At 49.3% G+C, this 18,640-nt stretch overlaps 1 protein-coding gene across 4 annotated transcripts in view; it reads right to left on the reverse strand.

Annotated features, from left to right (window-relative positions):
* Window positions 1-18,640, reverse strand: part of Axl (AXL receptor tyrosine kinase) — a 33,396-nt gene that overhangs the window by 3,659 nt on the left and 11,097 nt on the right. The window contains exons 7-18 of one of the 4 annotated variants that reach the window (XM_006988031.4): window positions 16,974-17,184; window positions 16,544-16,683; window positions 15,859-16,009; window positions 15,617-15,643; window positions 12,992-13,124; window positions 12,613-12,704; window positions 8,053-8,148; window positions 7,860-7,937; window positions 4,924-5,016; window positions 4,337-4,458; window positions 3,507-3,616; window positions 466-625 (exon numbers count right to left, since the gene is read on the reverse strand). In XM_006988031.4, the coding sequence (XP_006988093.1) occupies window positions 466-625; window positions 3,507-3,616; window positions 4,337-4,458; window positions 4,924-5,016; window positions 7,860-7,937; window positions 8,053-8,148; window positions 12,613-12,704; window positions 12,992-13,124; window positions 15,617-15,643; window positions 15,859-16,009; window positions 16,544-16,683; window positions 16,974-17,184 (1,413 nt within the window). The remainder of the gene's footprint in view (window positions 1-465; window positions 626-3,506; window positions 3,617-4,336; window positions 4,459-4,923; window positions 5,017-7,859; window positions 7,938-8,052; window positions 8,149-12,612; window positions 12,705-12,991; window positions 13,125-15,616; window positions 15,644-15,858; window positions 16,010-16,543; window positions 16,684-16,973; window positions 17,185-18,640) is intronic. The other 3 variants (XM_006988032.4, XM_016006548.3, XM_016006549.3) reach the window with 3 other exon arrangements.

Below are 18,640 nucleotides of genomic sequence, written 5' to 3' on the forward strand. Positions count from 1 at the left end.
AGAAGGTCTCTTCTACACAGAGACACCTCCAACACATAAGTTCAGGCACACACTCAACACTTACAAGGGCATTTGTTGACAGCGGTATATATGTATCACAGGTATGCACACACACACACACACACACACACACACACACACACACACACGACTGACTTCAGAGGATGTAGAGATATGCACACCCATGCACACATTTACATGATGTCACATGTCACCCTTCATGCCACGTTGCACACACTGTATGGCATACTTGGTCACCACGGCTTCCTAACCTAAACTGCCCACCCTGCCACTATTCTAGCCATGTACATATACTCTTCATACATTCCCAAACATGTCCAGGTCCCACAGACAGATTCCTGTGCAAGGAAGCCCACAGGTCCCTGTGAACTCTGCAGCTTCTCAGGTCTCGTCACTTACCCCACACACTGCATGATTACCCACTCCTGACTGGGGCACACCTACCACATCACTCTTGCTGGTGTAGACTCGATCTGCCAAACTCTCGATGGCAATCCACTTGACTGGCATCTTGGCAATGCGCCCTTGGCGGTAGTAGTCCCCATTATAGATCTTCTTGGAGAGTCCGAAGTCTGCCACACACACGGACATGTTCTCATTCAGCCTGCTCAGATTGAGAAAAAGCAATAACGTCAGAACATGGGTCAGCTCTACCAGGAAGCCTGCTGGGTCTCAGATATGCCTCCACCTCCTGCCTGATCCCATGGTCCTGGTGTGTGTGTGGGGGTATGACTCCTAAACTCTCACCCCAGTCCCATAGGGAAGTGCTTTACTTCTTCCTGCTAGACTGAGTCTGGACAAAAGGGCTTCTAGAGGCTTCTTCGGTTTTAGCTTTCTATCAGAGTCTTGAGATTCTTTTCAAACTCCTGAGTCCTTGGTTCTTTTTTTTTTTAAATTAAAAAAATTTATTATTTCAATTATGTGTATGTGAATGCCTGCGTGTAGGTTTGTGCATATGAGTACAGGTGTCCGGAGGCCAGAAGTGTAGGATCTCTTTGGAGCTGGAGTCACAGTTGTAAACCGATGATGATGTGGGTACTGGGAAGTGAGCTTGGGTCCTATATGGAAGAGCAGTAAGCACTCAGCCCCTGAGCCATTTCTCCAGTACGCCCCTTTTATTTAGCACTCTTTTTTTTCTTTCTTTTTTTTTTTTTTTTTGGTTTTTCGAGACAGGGTTTCTCTGTGTAGCTTTGCGCCTTTCCTGGGACTCACTTGGTAGCCCTGGCTGGCCTCGAACTCACAGAGATCCGCCTGGCTCTGCCTCCCGAGTGCTGGGATTAAAGGCGTGCGCCACCACCGCCCGGCTTATTTAGCACTCTTGATGTATACAAAATACACAGAAATGTGCCCATCATCAGTGGTGGTCTCACATACCTGTAATACCAGCAATTGAAAGGCTGAGGCAGGAGGATTATGTGTTCAAGGTCAGCGTGGTCTACATCATGAGTTCCAGGCAATCCTGAGTAGTATTAGTCTCAACACACAAACACACACACACACACACACACACACACACAAAAAAAAAAAAAACAACAACAACAAGCCAAGAATGATGGTGTATATCTCTAATCTCAGCACTTGGAAGGTAGAGGAAGGATTCATTCAAAGTCACCTTTGGCTGCATAGTAAGCTCAAGGCCAACCTGAGTTGTTGAGACCCTGTTTCAAGAAAATAAACTATGGAGGCTGCAGAGATGGCTCAGCAGTTAAGAGCACTTGTTACTCTTGAAGAGGACCTGGGTTGGATTCCCAGCATCCAATGGTGGCTCACAACCATCCATAACTCATCCATACACATAAAATAAATAAGTTTTTTAAAAAAGCAGTGAGCCTGGAGAGATATCTCAACAGTTAAGAGCACAGAGCACACGTTTTAACTGAGGACCCAGGTTTGATTCCCAGCACCCATGCAGCAGCTCACAGCAGTCTTTAACTCTGGTGCCCTCTTCTGGTCTGTTTGGGCACTGGTCACAGGTAGTGTACACACATGTAGTCAAAATACCTAAACTTATAAAATACAAATAAATAAATCTTTTTAAAAAGCAAGCCAAATAAACCCAAACAAAGGTGGACAAAACAAACAAACAAACAAAAAACCCAAAAAACACTGACCCAAAAAAAACCAACAAAGAAACAAAGCAAGAACCTCACATGGTGTGTGTGTGTGTGTGTATCAGGATGGGCACAAATGATAACTAAACACATCCATATATCCAGCCAGCATCTACATTAAAAAAAAAAAAGTCCAAGACTTTCATGCCAGTGAATACCATCCAGCAAACACCACCTTTTAAATAGAGGACATCATATCAGCCAACTGGCCTTGGCTTGAGCAAAAGAAGATGTCATTAATTAATTAATTTTGTTTCATTTTTTTAAGACAGGGTTTCTCTGTGCAGCCTTGGCTGTCCTGGAACTTGCTCTGTAGGCCAGGCTGGCCTCGAACTCACAGAGATCTGCCTGCTTCTGCCTCCTGAGTGCCGGGAATAAAGCCGTGTGCCACCACCGCCTGGCTGAGACTAATATTCTAAGTCTATGATGGCCTGCCCTGCACCTTCATCTTTTAATTCCAGGTCAGGCCTATTTTCTGTTTGTGTTTTTCTGCAGAGTCCCCTTATCCAATGTGGCTCTCCTCCAGAGTAGTCCTAGGGAAGACACTCAGTGTAGAAGAGACAGAAATGAGGCTCATGTTACCACCACCTGTCACCTCTGTCCCTTCATTCACCTCAGGCTGTACAATAAGCTGCCCCTGCCTCCCATTTCTTCTCTCTCCACATCTAAATCCTCCAAGACCTCAGTTTAGCCAGGAGTGGTGGTGCTCGCCTTTATTCCCATCACTCAGGAGGCAGGGATAGGAGGATCTCTGTGAGCTTAAGGCCAGCCTGGGCTACATAGCAGCTTTCAAGACAGCCAGGGTTCCACCCAAACAAATAAACAATAAAGACCTCAGTTTCAGGACCTCTCTAGGAAGCCTTCCCCACCTCCTTGCTGGTGTTCTCTTATGATCTGGATATGAAGTGTCACCCTGCAAAGGGTGATGTGCTGAAGGCTTGGTCCCCAGCTGGTGATGCTCTGGAGAGCTGCCCAAGGGGATGCTACCCATAGAAAAGTTCACAACTGAGTGGTTATTATGAGACAGTACCTAGTGAAGGAATTAGATCACTGGGGTGGTACCTCTGATGGGGCTCTGTGTCGCTCCGATTTCCTGCTCCCACAAGGTAAGCAGCTCTGCCTTTACCATACTGTCTATCACCATCTCACACCTTCCCGCCTGGCTCATCCCAGGTGACCATGACCTGGAATCCTTCTTTCCTCTTCCACTTGGTTTTCTTAGGTTTGTCACAGCCTCAAAAAGTTGAGTGCCACACCTTTTTAACCTTGTCTGGGGGTCCAACTTTCCCTAATGGCTCGTTTCTCTTTCATCCTGGGGAATGGGGAGGAAGCTCCTTGAGGAAGGAGGGGCTTTCCAGCGGACTTGCAACTCACATGCAGTTCCTAGCAGCCAGGTCCCGGTGTATGAATCTCTTGGTACTTAGGTACTCCATACCACTGGCAATGTCGGCCATAAACTTCACCAGCATCTGAGTAGGCAGGAACTGGGGAGGTGGCCAAGAGAGAGCGTGGTCAGAAGAGTCATAAAAGTGCCTCACTTCAGCTGGGCAGCTTGGCGCACACCTTCAGTCCTGCCTTTGATCCCAGCACTCAGGAGGCAGGCTGATGTCTGTGAGTTCAAGGCCAGCCTGGTCTACAGAGAGAGTTCCAGGACAGGCACCAAGACTACACAGAGAAACCTTGTCTTATTCCTCAGCCCTCCTTCCTTCCCTGTGTGTGCCTAGCTGGGTCTGCTGTGGTTTTCCAGGGCTTTGAGAACATCAACTTTTCCTGTAGCTTTTCATAGATAAGAGGATCCTAGAAAATCTACCCCTCTCTGACTTGGTGGGCTATTGTTTTAGCTTCTGACATACACTTCAGACAGGGGCCCTTTCGTGGTCTTCAGACCCTGGGCCATGCTAAGCATTTGGTTGGAATGGATCTCCCAATAGCTCCTCAGTCAGTGCTTCCTTCAAGGTCACCCCTTTAGTCAGGCCCTTCCCTCCAGCCACATTAATTCCAAGGCCTCCTTATCATCCTTCCTTCTGCATTTCCTTAGTAGCTCTCAATGCTGTTGCTTCTTTCGGTTAACTTATTTATTGCCTTGTCCGTCCCTGCAGTACAGGATCCACAGAGCAAGCCTGAGGTAAACTGTCTCCTTCCTTCTCCACAGCTAGTAGTTCTGCATGAATGCTAATGGATGGGGAAAAATAAATGCTCCTCACCACTGGCTGGTCCCCGAGCCGGGAATACAGGAGAAAACTGTGTAGGTCTCCATGTTTCATGAAAGGCAAGATGACCACAGGTTCTGGGAAACCCTCTCGGTCAGAACCCTGGAAACAGACACCTGAGCACCCCCCACACAAGGAAGATCAGTCATTAACCCTCTCGGTCAGAACCCTGGAAACAGACACCTGAGCACCCCCCCCCCACACACACACACACAAGGAAGATCGGTCATTCTGGTAGGCTCTTTTGAGGGGAACCCAACCCCACTCCCAGACAGGCTCAGCCCCCCCCTTTTTCCCACTCCCTCAAATCTAATCTCCGCATTGTTTGGGAGAGGGTGGTAAGGACGCGGCTTCCTTCAGAGAAGCCATTTCCCAGGGATGTTTCCAGAGCCCTCCTGGGGACCTCCGCTATTTCTGGGAACAGTTCAGAGGTCACATTCCAAGTTGAGGGAGCAAAAGAAGGGGAGCTTGCTGATCCCGAAGGAGAGGCGGGTGGGGAGCCAGGAAGATTGATCTTTCCAGCACAGAAGGAGGTGGTCTGTGCTCTGGGGTGGCCCTGAGGGAACATGCCCCTCCCTCACCAATGAGCCTCATGACGTTGGGGTGGTCGAATTCCTTCATGCAGACAGCTTCACTCAGGAAATCCTCCAGCTCTGATCTTGTGCAGATGGCAACTTAGGAGAGAAAGGGAGGTGAGTGAGAAGGGAGGGGGGAGGGAGGGAGGGAGGGAGGGAGGGAGGGAGGGAGGGAGGGAGGGAGAGGACTCCTTCCCTCCTCCAGCATCATCACTCATCTTCATCAAATGGCATTACTGCGTCTTAAGATGCCAGACTCACTGTTTTACTTATGTTAAATTATTTTATCCTCAATAGATGTACATAGTGTTTGTTTGTTTGCTTATTTACGTAGTGCTGAGGAGAGAGCCCAGGGTCTTGGAAACGCAAGGCAATCCCTCTAGAGGGAGAGTCTAGGCAGGGGCTCTACCACTGAGCCACACCCCAGCCCCTCACTGGGGGATTCTAGGCAGGGGCTCTACCACTGAGCCACACCCCAGCCCCTCACTGGGGGATTCTAGGCAGAGACTCTGCCACTGAGCCACACCCAAGCCCCTCACTGGGGGATTCTAGGCAGGGGCTCTACCACTGAGCCACACCCCCAGCCCCTCACTGGGGGATTCTAGGCAGGGGCTCTACCACTGAACCACACCCCAGCTCCTCACTGGGGGATTCTAGGCAGGGGCTCTACCACTGAGCCACACCCCCAGCCCCTCACTGGGGGATTCTAGGCAGGGGCTCTACCACTGAACCACACCCCAGCTCCTCACTGGGGGATTCTAGGCAGGGGCTCTACCACTGAGCCACACCCCCAGCCCCTTACTGGGGGATTCTAGGCAGGGGCTCTACCACTGAACCACACCCCAGCCCCTCACTGGGGGATTCTAGGCAGGGGCTCTACCACTGAGCCACACCCCCAGCCCCTCACTGGGGGATTCTAGGCAGGGGCTCTACCACTGAACCACACTCCCAGCCCCTCACTGGGGGATTCTAGGCAGGGGCTCTACCACTGAACCACACCCCAGCTCCTCACTGGGGGATTCTAGGCAGGGGCTCTACCACTGAGCCACACCCCCAGCCCCTCACTGGAGGATTCTAGCCAAGCATTCTACCACTGAAGCACTTTTTTCTTTAGACAAGGTCTCAGTCTGTAGCCCAGGCTGGCTTGGAACTTATGATCCTTCTGCCCCAGCCTCTCAAATGTTGGGGTTATCAGCTTATGCCACCTTATTAGCCAGTTTGAAAGACGAGGAGGCAGGGCATGGTGGTGTATACTTGTCAAGTCGGCAGAGGAAGGAAGATTATGAGTTGGAAGCCAGCCTTAGACGCATGATGAGATGCTGTCTTAAAATGAAAAAATAAGCGGCTGGAGGGATGGCTCAAGGGTTAAGAACACTGGCTGTTCCTCCAGAGGATTTAAGTCCCAACGCCCACATGGCAGCTCACAACTGTCTGTAATTTCAGTTCCAGGGGATCCAACACCCTCACTCAGACATTCTTGTAGGCAAAACACCAATATACATTTAAAAAAAAAAAACACTTTAAAATGAAAAAATAAAAGCAGTGGAAAGTAGCTCTGAGGTAGGTATTTGTCTGGCATGTGCAGGGCTCTGCAGTCTTCAGCACCCCCACCCCCAAACAGCTTAACCCAGTGTACAGGAGATGCTCAAATGATGAATATGCAAATGCATTAATGACTCTATAGCTGAAGCCCCTAAACTTTATAATTCATAAAAGATCAACCCTCTCTCGCCTCCAGCGCTTGCCTGACCCCTCCAGGCTTTTCTTCCTGTATAGTGTAGAGGACCAGCCCCCACACTTATTTACCCCAGGAACTCTTGAGGACCGAGGGATAAGAGACTTAGTTAGAAATAGTGAGGAGAGGGTTGGGGATTTAGCTCAGTGGTAGAGTGTTTGCCTAGCAAGCACAGGGCCCTGGGTTCGGTCCTCAGCTCCGGAAAAAAAAAGAAAAAAAATAGTGAGGAGAGAGAACAGAGAGAAAACACAGGATAGACTCGGGAGGGCCTGGATCCTTATCCAAACAGGCCCAGAACTTTATTCCAAAGGTCTATTTATAACAATACCAAGGGGTGGAGCAAAAGTCCTCCCCCTTGCTAGTTACATCCTTACAAACACCTGGTACCCAGGCTCGTGGTCCGATCAACCTCTTATGCAGTCCTGCTAGGTACAGCCACTAGGAAACCTAGTGGGCTCCAACAGTATAGGAAGACTCCCCCCTGATTTCTTGTGCTATTTGATTCTGGACTCACTCTTACTCTCCCGGGCGATATAGTCACACCTACGTTAACAGTATGCATTACACGCCACCACTGGCATGTAATGCTTTGTCTCATAATAGCCCTAGGAAATAGCGACGTTATGAATGACTTTTCCAAGCAAGGAAGGAAGGGTGGGGGAGGTAGAATCACAGCCGATACATGAAGTGGCCAACTGTGCATCATTCTGTCCTGTCCTCCTCGAAAGCTTCATTTCCAAGCTCCCTTCCCTGCGGGAGTCTGTCAGCAGCAGACACTGGTGGGAGGCTGGCAGTTGAGGGAGAAGAGGGGAGAGGCAGGCTATCTCACCCTCTTTCTGCTTCCAGAATCACCTTGGAGCTATTGCAGGCCCATCAGGTTTCTGACTCCCCCAGGGAAGCCCTTGATTCTGTGTGTTCTCAACTTCTCACTGGCCACGGGCTCTGGCAACAGTTTCCTCCCTCTGCCCTTCAGCCTAGAGGTGGAAGTGACTTCCTGTTGTGGCTAATCTGTTTGTTTTGATGCCTCAGTTATTATGTCAATCTGACCTTCATTCAACGTGATAGCAGTGTTCCTGAATTCAATTCCTTTTATTCAAGTGTCTGGCATGGGCTCTATTTTCTAACTGACGCTTTCCCAGAGCATAGGAAAGAGTTTTGGGTTAGGGACTAGGGCCCTACAGGTACATGCACATGCCTACATACTCACTTTTCATTGTCTTTACGGCAACCTTGAGGATGGAGTCATCCTGGTTGAGCTGGCCCTCCATCACCGCCCCAAACTCTCCTGTAGCAGAAGATAAAAGATATTGACCTCAGAGGGACCCGTGGGAATGCTTATTTCCTTCAGGTGGCTGAGAACTGGGGAGAGAGGAATCTCAGGGTGTGTGTGTGTGACTCACCTTCGCCCAGAGTCTTCCCCAAGGCCACCTTATGCCGATCTACCATGACATCTCGTAGCTTCTCCTTCAGCTCTTCGCTGATGCCCAGGCTGTTCACTGAAAAGAGGTGGACAGAGCCTCGTGGCAGGATTGATGTTTAAGCAATATGTGCCAGGAGGGACATAGGCATTGTCGATCACTGAATCACTTTGACATTGGTTCAAACTTAGCTCCTGTCTCAAGCACTCAACCCATCCCAACTGCTGTAGCCTCTAAATCTGCTCTGTAGAAGGAAGCACAAGGTGAAAACCTGGCCACAACCTTGCTCCAGTGGGCACCCTAATTGGTCAGTACTCTCTGTACCAGCTGTTAAACACACAGTTCTTCAGAAGCTGAAGGTTACCAGCACAAAGGGACGACAAGTGTTTCAAGGACATGTAAAGCCTAATTAGCTAATCACCCAGACTTGATAATTACACACTATACACAAGTATCTAATTATCTCCTTGTATTCCAGAAACTGTACTCCATAAATATAATTATGTGATTACAAAATAAGTAAGGCCAGGTATGGTATAACATTCCTCTAGTCCTCCCCAGGGAGAAAAAACAGGCAAATTGCTTTGAGCTTGAGGCCAGCCTGGGCTACATAAGGGGGCCAGTCTAAAAAACATATATCTTTAGCACCTTGGGAAGCAGAGGCAGGCATATCTCTGTGAGTTTAAGGCCAGCCTGGTCTACATAATGAATTTGAGGTCAGTGGGGGCTACATACTGAGACCCTGTCTTAAATAATAAAACACTACCAACAACAAAACAATGCCGGGCCGTGGTGGTACACACCTAAATCCCAGCACTTGGGAGGCAGAACCAGGTGGATCTCTGTGAGTTTGAGGACAGCCTGGTCTACAGAGTGAGTTCCAAGACAGGCTCCAAAACTACCCTGTCTAAAAAACAAACAAACAACAACAAAACAAAACAAAACAAAATAGAATCCATAGTCTTCATATAAGAATACTATTAAGCCGGGCGGTGGTGGCACACACCTTTGATCCCAGCACTTAGGAGGCAGAGGTAGGCGGATCTCTGTGAGTTCGAGGCCAGGCTGGTCTACAAAGCGAGTTCCAGGAAAGGTGCAAAAAGAATACTACTAGGTAGTACAAAGGACACTGTATTCAATTCATTAAAAAAAAAAAGTCTTAATATGCAGCTCAACCTAACCATGTTCTCAGCCCCTCACTGGGGGATTCTAGGCAGGGGCTCTACCACTGAGCCACACCCCAGCCCCTCACTGGGGGATTCTAGGCAGGGGCTCTACCACTGAGCCACACCCCAGCCCCTCACTGGGGGATTCTAGGCAGGGGCTCTACCACTGAGCCACACTTCCAGCCCTTCACTGGGGTAGTCTAGGCAGGAGCTCTACTACTGAGCCACACTTCCAGCCCCTCACTAGAGGATTCTAGATAAGTGTTCTTTCTACTACTGAAGATTGAGCTACATCCCCAGACCCCTTTTTACTTTTTCTTTTGAGACAGTCTCACTAAGTTACACGGGCTAGCCTTGAACTCAACCTAGCCCAGGCAAGCCTTAAACTTTGGATGTTCCTGGATTTAGCCTCCCACGATCTGCAACTGTGTCTCATTTAAGATAATAGTTTATTTTTAAAATTTTGTTTATATGTATGTAGGTATGGGTGTTTTGCCTGCATGTGTATCTGTGCACCATGTGATGCAGTACCCACGGAGGCCAGAAGAGGGCATCAGATACCCTGGCACAGGAGTCATAGATGTTTGTGAGCCACCATGTGGATGCTGGGAATCAAATCCAGGTCCTCTGGAAAGGCAGCAAATGCTCTTAACCAACGAGTTATCTTGCTAGCCCCTGACAATAGTTTTTTAAAAACACAATAACACACAACATATGTTCCTTTGACTACAGATTGTTGATGATATTATCACAGATCAGAGAGCCCAAGGGAAACTCCCTTGAAAGTTTATAGAGAATGAGGGTGCAAAAGAGCAAGTAGCATCTTGGTATCACTGTGAAAATCACTTTGACCTCAGGAATGTCCAGCCCAGGCCTCAGGAACCTCTCGGGACCAGGCTCACGCTGCAAGAACTGAGGCTGTGTGTGACTCCATCAGATCACTGCAGCCACTACTGCTGTCACCTCCTCGTCCACATCAATGTCTTTCCCAGACCTTCCCAGCATCCCCTGGGACCCTGGCAGTCTGTGTGCTAGATATAGACTTAGCTCTGTCCCTTTGCTCTCTGGATTTCAGTTTCCCCAGCTGGAAAACCGAGGCACTTTAATGGGTGGTGCCTCTGAGGGTCACCCTCAGCTGGGACCTTCTGTGACTCTATGATCTTAAGGGTCTTCGGTTCTAAGACCATATGATTTTCAAAATTATAAGTGCTAAGCATGTTATTGTTCACACCAAGACTGAGTCTATAATTCTATTGTTTCTAATGTTTGATAATTCCAAGAGGCCATTTCTGGGTGTGGCAGAAGTATTGGCTTCAAGTTGTATATGGTGACACACTTATGTAATCCCAAAATATGGGAATCTGAGGCAGGAGGATGGAGGAGAATTCAAGGCTAGCCTGAGCTACTGGTGAGACACTACCTCAAGAAGGCAACGGTATATGAGTCTGTGGTACCCTGCTTGCCTAGCATAGGTAAGGCCCTGAGTTACAGCCCCAGGAAAGGGGGAGGAGAGAGAGGGGAGGGAGTGAGCTTCAGAACAAGTTGGAGGCAGTAGGATCAGAACTTTAAGAGAATCTTGGCTACACAGAAAGTTCAAGGGCAGCCTGAGACCCTATCAAAAATAAACAAAACCAAACAAAAATGACAGAACTGGCTGGGTTTAAATCTCACTTATTCATCTGACAAGTTTCATCACACTGAGCAAATTGCTCAGCTACTTTATGCTACAGCTCCCTCATCTTTGAAGTGAAGGTGAGAACAGGCACCCATGTCTTTGGGTTTCGAGGATCAAATGAATGCTTAGAAAAATGTATGTGTGGGGGTGGGTGAGATGTCATGAAAGCTTAGAAAAGCGTAGGGGGGCCGGGAGGCGGCGGTGCATGCCTTTAATCCCAGCACTCGGGAGACAGAGCCAGGTGGATCTCTGTGAGTTCGAGGCCAGCCTGGGCTACAGAGTAAGTTCCAGGACAGGCTCCAAAGCTACAGAGAGAAACCCTGTCTCAAAAAAAAACAAAAGAAAAAAAAAAGAAACAAAAAAGAAAAGCGTGGGAGGATGTCATGCCACTGTCCTTATCATCATCATCTCATGTCAGTATCATCCACCATCATTTTCTCCATCATCATCATCATCATCATCATCATCATCATCATCATCATTTCCCCAAGATCGTCTGGCTCTTAGATTTTTTTTCTTCCGAGACAGGGTGTCTCTGTAGTTTTGGTGCCTGTCCTGGATCTCGCTCTGTAAACCAGGCTGGCCTTGAACCCACAGAGATCCTCCTGGCTCTGCTTCCCAAGTGCTGGGATTAGAGGTGTGCGTGCGTCACCGTCGCACCTGGCTGGCTCTTAGATTTTGGTGTTCCTAAGATTTACTGTGTCTGAGATTCAATGATCCTAACCTGGCATGGCATGGTGGCCCATGTCCCAGTGCTCAGGAGGTGGGTACAGGAAGGTTGGAAGTTTGTGGCTGGCTTTGGTTACAGAGTGAGACTGTATTAGAAGGAGGAGGGGGAGGAGAAGGAGGAGGAGAAGAGGAGGAGGAGAAGAGGAGAAGATGAGGAGGAGGAGAAAAAGGAGGAGGAGGAAGAGGAGGAGGAGAAAGAGAAGAAGGAGAAGAAGAAGAAGAAGAAGAAGAAGAAGAAGAAGAAGAAGAAGAAGAAGAAGAAGAAGAAGAAGAAGAAGAAAAGGAGGAGGAGGAAGGAGAAGAAAGAAAGAATGAAAGAGTCAGGAAGAGTCTCAGTGCTTGGGAGATTGGAGGCAAAAGAAGTTGAAGTTCAGCCTGTGCTTTGTCTCAAAATGAACAAAACCCCAAATACTTATTCGTTATGGTTAATATCAACCAGGCAGGATCTAGGATTACCTGGGCCACAGCCTCTATGCATGCGTTGGAGGGAGTTTCTGAACTAGGAATTGAGATGGGAAGACCCACCTTAAATGTGGGCTGCACTATTCCATGGGCTGGGATTCTGGATCAAATAAAAGGAAGAAATCGAACCGAGCACGAAGCCTCCATCTCTCTGTGCTTCCTGACTGCAGACTGAAACTGACCAGCCACCCAATGCTCCAGCTGCCCCAGCCTTTCCTCATCACCATGGACCAGTCATACTCTCAAACTCTGAGACAAAATTAACCCTTTCTTCTTGAAGTTGTTTTTGTCACAGCGGTGAGAACACACAGCACCCTGCCTTCTATTGTTCCAAAGCTATGTGTGGTCCAGGCTTCACTATCCCTACGGCCTGGGGCTCTAAAGACCTTGTGTTCTAAAGACCTTCAGAAACTTTTCTCTCATGCATCTACAGAATCTCAGATCACCTACAGAGATTTTTTTTTTCAAGCGACTGACCAATGCATGGAAGGAGATGTGGAGTTCACTTACAGGTGGCTTCGGTGGTCCGGCGACTGTAGGACTTTCGGACACGATACCTGACTACCAGTTCACCTCTTTCCATTGTTGGTTCGAACACCTCCCTAGAGGGAGAAGGGAAAAGGCGGGTCATGAACAGAACTTTTGGACCCCTGTCCTTCTAGTGGGGACAAAAGCAAGCACCCGTACACTCCCAACCTGGGTGCTCTCTCTGCTAGTGCTGGTAGAGCACATCTTGAACCACCACCCTCTGCCTTCCATCCTTTCCACTTCACACACACACACACACACACACACACACACACACACACACACACTCCTCTTCGGTTTTCCTTGTCTCCAGCCTCTCCATCCCTGTCCACAGGGCCTCTCCCGTGGAGTTCTAACTCACCCATAGCGGGTCTCCTTCTTCCTCCGATGGACAAGGAACAGGGCCAAGATGAGGACACAGGCAGCGGCCACAACTGCTCCCAGCAGTACATACCACCAGGGCCACGAGAAGGCAGGAGGTGAGGGTTCACTCACTGTCAGGGGGCATGGGGGATAGATCATGGCTAAGGTCCCTGGATCCAGTTCCCTGGGGCCCAAGAAGGAGTGACATGGGAGGGAGGCTGGAGTGGAACTGGGTGGAAAGGGAAGGTCAGATGTGCCTACAGTGGGTGGGTGTGAAGGACAGATGAATGTGGGAGACAATCTGAAATAGTACAGGGGAGGAAGGGGAGAGAGTGGCAGGATAACTGTGCAAGGAAGTGACCTGGGTGTGGACAGGCAGGTGAGCGAGGGAGAGAATCCACACAGCGCAGGAGAGTGTGTGGAGCACAGTGCAAGCAGCTGAAGGCTGGGGAGCAAAGAACCAAGCAATATCTCTGGGGAGTGCTCAGTGAGGAGAGCAATGAGAGAGAAATACAAGTGCAGAGGGGAAGTGTGTGTGCAAAGTGTGTGGCCACTGGAGGAGTTTGGCGGCACAAGGCAAATGAGAAACGTCCACAGTTTTTGTTTTGTTTGAGACAGAGTCAAATGAACCCCAGGCTAGCCTCAAACTTAGTATGCAGCCAAGGACAGCCTTTAACATCTCATCCTTCTGCTGGGGTTTCAGGCATGGACCATCATGCCTGGCTTGTGTAGTGCTGGGGATGGGACCCAGGGCCTCATGCATGCTAGGCAAACACTCTAGTAGCTGAGCTACATTCCTGCCTTTTTTTTTTCCCCTTTTCTTTTTAGAGACAATGTTTGTTGTAGCTCAGGAGGGCTTGAACTCCTAATTCTTCTGCCTCCATAGCCTTCCAAGTGCTGGGGTTGCAAGTGTGTGCCACCATGGCAGGCTGTGAGCAGTGATCTTTAGGAATGTGATTTAGCACCAAAAGAGTGTGCTGCAAACAAGCAAAATGTGTGAACTGGCAAAGGAGGAGTATAGGGAGGGCATAAGGAAAGGACAGCATAGAACAGAGCATGGAAGGACTCGAGTATAGTGTCGTGAGTGTGCGTGCGTGTGTGTGTGTGTGTGTGTGTGTGTGTGTGTGTGTGTGTGTGTGTAGGAGGAGGACAGAGGGAGGACACAGAGAGGCATAGAGAGAGAAAGGTAACAAGACTGTTAAGGGTGAGGGCATTTGGACTAAGGTGGGTAAAATTCCTGGAAAAACAGCTATAGGGTATGGGACAGTTGTGGACTGTACATCTTCCTTCCTTTCTTCCTTCCTTCCTTCCTTCCTTCCTTCCTTCCTTCCTTCCTTCCTTCCTTCCTTCCTTTCTATCTTTCTTTCATTCCTCCCTCCCTCCCTCCCTCTCTCTTTTTGGTTTTTCGAGACAGGGTTTCTTTGTGTAGTTTTGATGCCTGTCCTGGATCTTGCTCTGTAGACCAGGCTGGCCTCGAACTCACAGAGACCCGCCTGCCTCTGCCTCCCGAGTGCTGGGATCAAAGGCCTGCGCCATCGCCGCCCAGCTGATTGTACATTTTTCAGTGGATGCAATTGTGTCATGTGTGATGGATATAACACACACACAAAGGTTGAGTACAGCTGGGCATGGCGGTGCATGCCTTTGGGCCCAGTGTTCAGGAGGCAGAGGCAAGCATAAAGTTTCAGGCTAGCCTGATTTACATAGAGAGTTCCAGGCTAGCCAGGGGCTACATAGTAAGACCCTGTCTCAAAAAAGGAAAAGTTGAGTATGCAATGGGCATGTGTAAGGAATGAAGGGTTTTAATGGGGCTGGAGAGGAGGGTGGATGAGGTAGAAGTATGAGCAGATATATGAAGGGCATTTAAAGAAAGTGAGTTGCGCTCTAAGCGGCGGCTGTTACAATGCTAGGAGGACACTATGGGAATAGGAAGAATGTTTGACAATTGCTGAAGAATATTTGAAAGAGAGCACCTCTCCCCTTCCTTCTCCTCCCTTTTCCTCTTTTCTTCCCTTCTCCCCTTCCCTCCTTCCCTCCTTCCTTCCACTGTTCTGTCTATCCCTCAGACTTTCCAACTATCCATCCATTTATCCATTAGCCTGTCCATATATGCATTCATCTATGTGTGTAACAGTTCACACTCCATATGCCCACCCATATATCCATCCATCTATGCATCTACCTATCCTTCAATTTTTTTTTTTCTTTGTGGAGACAGGGTCTCACTATGTGGTTGGCCTGGAACTCACTGTGTAGATCAGGCTGGTCTCGAACTTACAGAGATCTGTCTGTCTCTGTCTCCTAAGTGCTGAGATCTAAATGAACTTTGTGTGCCACTGTGCCTGGCTATCCTTCAGTCTATCTCTCAACCCAGTCTCCACAAACTCATCCACCCACCCAGCATCTGTTAATTTACTCCTCACATACCCATGCGTCTGTGAATCTATCCTCTCAACCACACCACCCACTGGGCCATTCTAGGCACCTCCATCAAGGACCACAGAAGCCAAAGAAGAGGAAGATTAGAGCAATGTGCTTGGGAAGCATGAAGGGGGGCATGAAAAGCACATGCCCTCACTGCATGTTGAAGTGGGGGAGAGAAGGGGAATACAAAAGCCCTTACCCAGATGGTGGAGTGGCTGTCCTTGTCCTGTGAGGAGAAAGGACAGAGAGGAGTGTGCTCAGAGAGGGTGAGACTGCCATGATACAAGTGAAGGGGTCAAGGGAGGCTCTGTGTTAGGCTCAGGGTAGGAACAGAATCTAAGTTGGGGGAGCACTCAGAGGCATGGGGAGCAAGTCAAGGGGGCCAGGAAGAGGCAATCCTAAGGGCAGCTGGAAGAGACCTGGGCATGGCTTTGGAGTTACCTGGCCGCCAGGGCTCCAGGGGCACAGGAAGACTCCAGGGCCCATCCCCAGCAGAGGTATAGGCTGCCACAGACACAGTCAGGTTAGCCACAGGCCTGTCCCCCCGAAGTTCCAGGGTCACCTCTTGCTTTAGTCCTATGTCCATAAGTACCTAGGAAGTCCAGAGGTGACATCAGGATGGACGTTTAGGTCCAGAACTCCTAAGACTTCAGCCTCAACTCTGTCCATCATCCTCAAGCCCTCATCTCCACTTCTCTCCACATCTCTAGCCCCACGCACTCTGGAATGTCAGCTGGCATGGGGCAGGGACTCGGTCTCAGAACAGTGCTTGGCACCAGGCACAGCTCAGCATTTGTTGAAGAACTGATATCTTATCTTTTCACTTCCATCCAAACCCTCCTAACTTCCCATCCCCCCTCTCCACCTTGGGGTGTAGCTAGCCCCGATAAAACATTTGCATAAATTAGGGAAGCACTCCTTCCTTAAGATGCTGTAAAATTCACAGTTCCCAAGCTCAACAAGGTGCTTTTACAATGCTCACAAACAGACATTCCGCAGCCCATTCCTTGCGGACCCCTTTAGGATCCCCGGAATTCGCACCGCTGCCTACGTCTGCTTTTTTCATCTCTTTCCCATCTCCCTCTTCCCACAACCATTCCACCCTAACCCAGCCAGCAGCACCCACCTCAGGGGTGTCCTGGCTTCGATATGCCAGCCGGTACCCTAACAGGGTGCCCTGCAGGGGCACCCTTGGCTCCTGCCAACGCACGAGGGCCTGGCTCCCATTCCGCATGGCGCTAACGTTCTCGGGGGGGCCCAAGGGCACTGGAGGACATGGAAGAGGGAAGCTGGTACCCCCACCTCGTTCTGACCCCTTCCCCTGTTCCCAGGAAGTGGGGCAGGTTGCAAAGAGCAGACGCGTGGGCAATTCATGCAGGCCTTCCATGAGCGGAAGCTCAGGGAGAGATCTGGAGAGAGGCCAGTGGGCAGAGTTCAGGGGTCAGCAGCTGGACAAGGAGACTAAGGCCACGTGGGGTAAAGGGGTGAGAGGAGAAGCTCAGGGTGGCACCAATAAAGCAGAGCTCAGCGGCATCTTCCTCCCAAGACCTTCTTACCTCCCTCGGTGGTCTCCACAGGAAGCCAGTGGGTCCAGGGCGAAGGGCCCTGGCTGCTGGTGCAGGATACCCGGATGTGATATGGGGTGTGAGGAAGGAGCTTTTCCAGCCGAAGCTGGTGAGGGGGCACAGATACTTGCAAGGTAAGGGGCTCTTCTGGAGGATCCGGCTCTCCCAGCCAGACGCCCACCCCATCGTCTGACAACACAGCCTGAGGATGGGGAAAGACAGGAGCACCAGAGAATAGTCACACCACTCTTGATTGTGGCCCTAGTGTAACTATACAACTTTACAAGAATATGTGGGTCTCTGAGTGTGTGTCTGTGTGTGTGTGAGTGTGCATTTGTCTCTGAGCTTGCATGCATCTCTGTGTGTTCACGCGCATGTGTGCTGTAACATCACAACAGGACAACATGAACATCCAGATTTGCAAAGCTAAGAAACCATACGGCCACACCATCTGTGTCTTGCCACTTGGAAAAAGCTACCTCTGGCAACTCTTTTTTGCCCTTCCTGAGCCTCGGTTTCCTCATTTAGAGGACCAGAGATGCCTTGAAAGGTTGTTCAGAGATTAAATGGACAGGCTGAAGGAGTGGCTCACTTGCCCAGCGCACGCACTGGAACCCCCAGCATCACACAGAAAACCATCCTTAGGCAAAGTCCCCAAAGCAACAACAAAAAGACCAGAACAAACAAACAAACAAACAAACAAACAAAGAGATTAAATGCAGTTGTGTAGAGGGTGTAGTGACACACACACCTATAATCCCAGCTCTCAGTGAGGCTCAGCAGTTCAAGGACAGCCTGGACTACATCATGAGATTTTGTCTTGGGGTGAGGGGAGTGGGGCGGGGGGTGGGGGGAGAATCAGGGCCAGCTGGTGGTGGCGCACACCTTTAATCCCAGCACTAGGGAGGCAAAGACAGGCGGATCTTGTGAGTTCCAGGTTAGCCTGGTCTACAGAGCGAGTTCTAGGACAGTCAGGGCTACACAGAGAAATACTATCTCAAGAAAACAACAACAACAAAAAAGAACAAAAGAAACAAAGAAAAATCCAGTCTCCAGATCTTGTCCCCTACTGAGTGACAAGGGGATTATACTTGTCATATGTCAAAGTTTAAAGACATGTAGACTAGGTTGTTTATACACAATAGTATCAATTTGCCCCCTCCTTGACTTCTTTTTTTCTGAAATAGGGTGTTACTATGTATCCCTGGCTGGCCTGGAACTTGCTACATAGACCAATCTGGCTTCAAACTCAAGAGATCCACCTGCCTCTGCCTCCCCAGAGGCAGAGACTAAAGGCGTGTTCCACTGTGCTTGGTGTTTTTATTGTTATTATCAGTACTATAGTTATTTATTTGTGAGTGTATGTGTGTTACAGGACAGCTTGTGCCAGTCAGTTCTCTCCTACTACACTCGGGTCCCAGGAATTAAATTCAAATCCTCAGGCTTGGCAGCTGCTTTACCTTTACCTGCTGAGCCATCTTGCTGGTCCCACATTGTTTTTTGAGACAGGGTCTCTCAATAGGACCTGGGACTCACTGATGTGGCTAGGTGGCCAGGCAATGAGTTTCAGGGATCCGCCCTCTCCACCTGCTCAGCACTGGTATTACAATGTGTTCCACTACACTCAGCTCTCTTGTGTGGGTTCTAGGGATCAAACT

This window comes from Peromyscus maniculatus, chromosome 1, assembly GCF_049852395.1.
Source record: "Peromyscus maniculatus bairdii isolate BWxNUB_F1_BW_parent chromosome 1, HU_Pman_BW_mat_3.1, whole genome shotgun sequence".
Taxonomy (NCBI): Eukaryota; Metazoa; Chordata; class Mammalia; order Rodentia; family Cricetidae; genus Peromyscus; species Peromyscus maniculatus.